Genomic DNA, 7,047 nt, shown 5'->3' on the forward strand with positions numbered 1-7,047 from the left:
AATCGGAATATGATAAATATATTCATATCTAGCGTTTAAGTACGTGACGGATAACCTTTGCAAAAATTATATTAATATAATCGGTGATTTTGCGGAAATTTTGGCGCCCACTTCACGTGACTTGACTCAATTCTATTAACAGCGAAAGCATTTTTCAAAGCTGTAAAATTTGTAAACCAGTTTCGGTACAAAGTATACTACTATGAATATTAGTGTTTAAATATAATAAAATATTAAATATACAACATAAATGCATGTCAAAAAATAGCTTAGCTATTTTATTTTCTCCAGTAAGTAAAGAATCGTCACATTGCACAGATTTGAATTGAATTGTTTTGCATTGCCTTTCACTACCATAGCTTTTATTGCCTTCCCCCACAATAGAAGCTTGAAGCGACAATGCTTAGAGAGAAACAAGCTATACAGTGCACTATGGTTTAAATGACCATGTTCTGCGGCCAAAAATCAACCAAAGGAGATAGAAGCGTGAAAATTTGCACACATTAATCTGGCACCCCCCTAAAACTCTGACAAAAAAATGGGCGGGATTTAACCACTGCCACGCCTTTTTTTAAATCATACTTACGAGTAGGTATGTATATTATTTAAGAACTTTTTTGACCTACATATTTCTACTTAAAATCATTCCATGAATCCGGTTTTTTTCGAGATATCGCTAATTTAGTTGTATTTTACATAAAATTAAACACTTAAGGCCATTCAAAAAGAATTTATTCAAAAAGATTAACATTATATTTAAAAGTATTAGTCTAGTTTATTTTTGTTGTTCCATTTTTGAGTGAGTACCTACTAAAAGCATAGCAAATTGTTGTTTTTTGTGTGTCAGGTAGAGTCTCACCTTTATCTAATCCCACGATTCTTCTTCTTCCTCTAGTTCAATCGAGAAGCAAGTACTGTCGTCCATATCTTCATTATCGTCGGAACATATTTCATCGAATTCTTCTAATGCCTGTCGTGATGTTGTAGGCTTATCATCGTCAAACTCATTAGGAGGAGATTTCAAAAGTGCAACTACTTCAGGTGGAAATGTTTGTTTTTTTGTTGAATAAATCCTCTTTGACAAGTGCATACTAGATAAAAGGGGATCAGATGAATCCATAGCTCTATCAAAGACATCTTTCATATTATTCTCCCTGCTATTTTTTCTGGCATGCGACACGCGATCTCTTTTATAGCATTTGTTACGGCTTTCTGAAGCATTTTCCCCTAGACAGCCTAGTGGTACACTAGATGATTGCATAATTTGAGCGGAGTGAACCAAAATTTTATGTAACGTGGCTGACATAGGATACCAGTCGTATTTTTCCATATATATATCGAATGTTCTCTTACAAAAGCAAAAAAAAAGTTCCACATCAATTTGGAATTCACAAGATATACAAATTAAAATAGTTTTTAAATTTTTCAAAAACGTTTTGTCGATAGAAGTAATCTTTGCAAGCATTTCTGGATCAGAGATAGCTCGACGAGCTGAGTTGCCATCGTTAGTGTTTCCGCTACCGTTCGCTTTCGGCTTATCGACGCGTAAGCCCATGTGTTTCCAGAACTTTTCTTGTATTTCAGATTTCTTTTGCTTTAACACTTCTTTATCCTCTTGACTTCTTATCTGCCATTTTTTTAAGTCCATACGGTAGGAAAGATGTAAAATAAATTCCAAGCACCTAATCCATGCATGCAGGAGACTTATACCATACTTCAGAGAAGTTTCTTTTGGTTGAAATATTGACGAATCAATGTCTTTAACAGACATGAATTGTTTTGGATTCGCACCACAAATTGGACACGACTGCGAAGATTTTGTATTTGTTAACACGTTTAAAACTTTGCCATCAATAAGTGTTAGATTAAGCTCAAAATTCCCATTAATTTTTCTTTCACCTTCTAGTGTCCATTGAAAAGGAGTTAATAAAGATATTTCCTCGTCTAAATGAGCTTTCTCCGCTAAAATAAGCTCTCTACTTTCCTTAACAAACTCAATTTTTTTGGGTCTGCAAAATCGTATAGACTGAGGGGTCCGATTCAACCAAATAACTGTATTTGGCAGTATTATCAGCTTCAACGGTATGACTGAGGTGACAAATAGTGATTGATCATACGACTCTGGAACGCCTTCCTGAAATTTTTGTTTAAATAATGACTGCCCGGTTGAACCATCAAACCCGTAGCTTACCCTGCAGTGAAAAGCCAAACCAGTTAGAAAAAATACTTATACTCATTAACTAGTATGTGCCTACCAGTTCGCCAATTTCGAAGAACTTAGGCGATCAGCGACATCTGCCTTTGAATTGCCAAAGCCAAAAATTAAACGCAATTAACTGCTTTTCTTACAAATGTCGGCTGAGGCGTCACGTGAAGACTACTGGCTCTGGTTCTGAAATCGCAGGCTCGAGGCCGCTTGGAGGTGGTTAAGATTTTTAAAGTTAAATAAATGTAAGTAAAAATAATTTATTCAATTTATAAATAAATAACAAATTTGAAAATCTAATTGCATTGCAAAAAACATCTAGGAAGAAATGCTTGTGCTATAAAAACAAAGAAATTAAACAAAAATATTTTTTTATTAAATTTAAAAATTACAATAAACAGGCTAAACAAAAAAATAAATTTATAAAAAATAAAAATAAAATAAAAAATAGAAAATAAAAAAACTTTCCCTGCGCCAGGATTTGAACCTGGGACCTCAGACTTACCACGCGAATGCTTTGCCCTGTCGGCCATTGTGACTGCCGGAGCGTCGCGAGCAAAAAGGCACACTTAAGTTTTTCACGGGGCATGAATTGGCAGACTATCTCATAAACTGGTATGATGCTACTAGTATTTATACTAATAGATGCTGATGCATAGCCTGACAATTGACATCTCGTAGGACATCGCAATGTTAAAAATACCAGTCGCTAACATTGAAAAAGGATAGAACGTGAACTAGTTGGGTTGAAACGCAAACCGGTAGAATTCTAGTTCACAACTAGTAGCTTTCCCTGCAGGGTTTGTATCAACGTATCATCTTTTATGTTTGGTAGTTGCATCAGCATGTCTTTTTGCAGACATAATATTCTTTTTGCTGTATGCTCTACCAAATTTTGCAAAGGCACCATCGCCATTGTTTCTGTATATATTATACCTTCAGGCCGACACAGTAATTTACACTCAATAACTTTATAATAAGGAGGGTAAATATCACAATTTCGGGATTTGTTTAGTTCTCGTGTGTTATTGTACTGTTGCTTTGTGAAGTAATTTTCCAACAAGTATACTAAAGCTTCTTCAGGTGAGAGAGGTAAAAGTTCATTATTCGAAGCAATTAGTTTTTTAATTTTTTTTGGTCGTGTCGGAGATTTAACTGCCTCAGTCAAAATATATTTTAAGTCATTGTCCTTTGATGCACCTGTAGAAATTGATGCCGCATGTAACAGAAGAGATGTGTTACCTGATTGCTGAGAGCAAACTTCTGATGCTAATCTCCGCTTTTGCCACTCACTTCCTTCAGAATAACTCACTGTAGGTCGACCTTTATGTGAAACATTGGACAATGTAAATACATTATACATTCCTAGCCAGCGACTGTCGTACTTCATCATATTTTCTAAACTTCGATTATTTTTCTTCCATTTTTGGGTTGCGTGTGAGCAGAAACTCTTAAGGCCCGTTTACATACAACTTTGGCGTTGCGTTGGCGTTGGCGTCGCTTCGACAGCTGACTATGAATACATGTATTTATATGAAAGTCTCCATATAACCAAAGTTGGGCAACGCCAACGCCAACACAACGCAGAAAGATGGCCAACTCTCAACTTTTCGCGCGCGTCGTTCGTCAGCTGTTCTAAATAATCAAAATTATGTGATTTAATTTTAATTTTTAATCAAATGCGGGCAAGAAATATAGTTTTTAATGCAATTATTGATGTAAAAATTTTGATTTATCAGCCGCTAGTATGTTAATTTAGTGACCAAAGTATTCTGTGCTAAGCGTTCATTGTAGCAAGCACGGGCGTTACGCGCGCCGCTGTCAAAGCGACGCCAGCGCCAACGCAACGCCAAAGTTGTATGTGGACGGGCCTTTAATTTTTAAATTTATTTCTTTCACCTTCTCTTCATTAGGTCGACTATTGAATTTTCGCATAATCCAATCGAAAACAGCTTTTTGTTGCTTATTATTTTCCACCCACACATTAAACATTTCTCCGTTTTTGATCTTGATATGCTCTGAAAATGTTTGATAACTTAGCTATGGGCAAACTCATGCAAAAGATATATACACAAAATTAAAGGAAAAACAACACACTTTTCTCTCCAATAATTTTCATATCGGACCCAGTCGGACCCCACAACTTCTACTTTACCAAACCCGAGCAACATTTTTAAACCCACATAATTTTAACTAGCACATAACTACTGCGAAATTTTAAATATATATTGCTTGTATTGTTTTTGCACTTATACACATTGTTATCACACCTTCACGATTATTTTCCATTTTAAAAAACAGATTTATCTTTAAAACTTTTCCTTTCGCACAATTTTAAGCTTCACTGATTTTCGCACAATAAAAATCGCAAAATTGACGTTCAAATAACGGTTAACTTCAGCTGGTTACCTCTTGTACTAGAGTTGCCAGAGAGCAAAAAAAAAGTATGTATTCGCAATACAGGGTGTATTCACTATTCAGAGAAAATATAATTTCACAAAAATTCGAAACTAAAAAAATTGACTTTTGGCCGCAGAACATGGGCATTTAAACCATAGTGCAGTGGCATGAATTGCTCATTTCCCTCTGTGCTCTTGCTGAGCAATGGTGGTTGAAAAACAAACATTTTATTGCTATGTTAAATGACCAAATGGCTTGAAACTCGCTGTAAGTCGACTTGTGTTGTGCACCAGTCCAGTACATAACTATGTTTAAATTAGAATTGATATGGTAAAGTAATTTAAGGGAATCCTGCCTCTGTCTATCCGAATTCCATTTTTCCAACGCTGTAATGGCATGCACAAACAACAATGCATATGTATGTCTATTTGTTGGGCTTCATGGGAATTCGGCACATTGTTTTCGTGAAGTTGATAAATTAGCAAGTGCGTTAAAGGCTGAGTTTTTTGGCTTATATAAAGTGGAATTTCGTTACTAAATAAAAAAATCTTTAAAATAACATAATAGTGCGAAGTGTTTAAAAATGCCTAAAGCTGAAAGAAAATTGTCAAGACAAACGAGAGGCGCAAGGGCAATGGCCTGTAATCGGAGAATAGTAGCGGCAGCGCGAATAGAAACGATGCCTACAATCGGAATTAGATCTGTGTTTATTTATCGACCTCACATCAACTATATAGGTGATTTTTACAATAAAAATCTATTTACACATATCAGTGCCGTACCTATCAGTGTCAGTGAAAAATATAATATCGTTGCCCCAGTCCCAAATAGAGTTGTTCAGACCGTCCGGCAGTGCTGCTTCAGTGTTCGTTCCGAAATTTTCTTATACACTCTTAAAAACTGCATGTAAACCTGCTACTGAAAAGTGTTTATTTTCAAACAAAATCTGTGTAAGTATACGCATAAGATGTTCAAGACTGGATTTCTGAACATATATGTTTAAAATATACACATGAAATGTTTAAAATTGCAAACGTTTTTAACGCAAAAATACATTCCCTACTAAAAATAAAAATTAAGTACATTTTATGTAATTTTGCTCTACGCGACAAATTTGGTATGTAAAAGTAAACAGGCAGTGTTTAATTTTATTAACACGGTGTCTAAATTTGCACACATTAGGAGAGGAAACTGGTAATCTCTCTTAATATGCGTTAATTTAAACAAAAAACTTTTAGAGCAAATTTTTAAAATTTTTTGTGTAAACTGTCTAAACACTAAGAAAATTCCATAGAATTTTTTGTAGTTAAGTTTAACTAATGATTTAACTATACTTCAAAATAGTTAAATTAACGGCCCTAAGCATATATGTAATACTTCTATATTGGCAGTAAGCTAACTTCTCAATGAGTAAGCATTCCGAAATCAAAGAGAGACAGTCTAGTACCGTTTTTGTCAATGTATTGTGTACTTGAGTGCCGTTTTTGTATATGTGTTGTGTACATGTTTATTTATAAACGTAAGTGTTCCTTTTCTTTCGTACGTGTTTATTGATATATCTGTACTGTAGTGTTTTCGGACGGTACTAGCTCTTCCTGCCAATATAGGAGTATTACATATATGGCCCTAAGAGCCAAATTCACAGTGCTGTACTGAATATCTGTAGTTAACTGCCTATTCTGAGTTAACTACGCACTGTGAATTTGGCCTTAAGTGTTTAGAATTCACACACAAATTTCAAATTTGTTCTACGCCACATATATGGAAAGTAAAAGTTAAAAATCGATATTTAAATTAATTAACACGGTGTGCAAATTTGCATTTTCTTGCAGATTACATATTGAAAACAAGGTTGGTCTACTTTATTCCAAAATTTTAACCCATCAACTCGAAATAGAACGGGCCTTTTTGACCCACTGTTTAAAAGAATGGCTTATATATGGTTAAAATTTCCACTGGAAAAGTTTTTGCCAACAGCAATTTACCAATAAGAAAACCGCTGATTAAATCAGCTGTTTGGAATTTACGCAAATCCCTACATTGAATTTAATGGTTTGGAAGTTAAAATAGTCAAATGCTACTAATTAAATTTGTAAGAAGTAAGTAATTATTCGTTTAGTCAGTGAACTGTGTCAGGATAAGACTTCGGGATTTGTTTTCTTACGCTTTCAGTTTTAGACCTTTAAATGTAAGCAAAATTTCTTTCAGCTGTAAGTTTTCTGTTCGCGTACTACTCGGAATATTTTTCCCTTGTGAGAGAACAGATGACATTTCGCCGGAATTTTGCTGTTGGACATTTTTTACTGAAGATTTTAAACGAACGTACCTATTAACTAACCAACATTTAACGAGACTGTTACGAACGGCTTAAATAATAATATGCAACAATTTTTATTGAGCTTGAGGCCGTTTTTAATGAAAAACTTATTGTGGAAAAGCAA

At 34.6% G+C, this 7,047-nt stretch overlaps 1 protein-coding gene across 1 annotated transcript; it reads right to left on the reverse strand.

Annotated features, from left to right (window-relative positions):
• Window positions 1–774: 774 nt before the first annotated feature.
• On the reverse strand, window positions 775–2,158 carry LOC118743612. The gene has a single exon (XM_036476380.1). The coding sequence runs from the start codon at window positions 1,769–1,771 to the stop codon at window positions 866–868; it is 906 nt and encodes a 301-aa protein (XP_036332273.1). The 5' UTR covers window positions 1,772–2,158; the 3' UTR covers window positions 775–865.
• Between the last annotated feature and the right edge of the window lie 4,889 nt (window positions 2,159–7,047).

Source organism: Rhagoletis pomonella, unplaced genomic scaffold, assembly GCF_013731165.1.
Source record: "Rhagoletis pomonella isolate Grant_MI unplaced genomic scaffold, Rhpom_1.0 Rhpom_scaffold_00007, whole genome shotgun sequence".
In the NCBI taxonomy this organism is placed as follows: domain Eukaryota; kingdom Metazoa; phylum Arthropoda; class Insecta; order Diptera; family Tephritidae; genus Rhagoletis; species Rhagoletis pomonella.

Coding starts and splice junctions, on each gene's coding strand:
- LOC118743612 (XM_036476380.1), bottom strand. CDS start 1,771: ATGTCTGTTAAAGACATTGATTCGTCAATATTTCAACCAAAAGAAACT.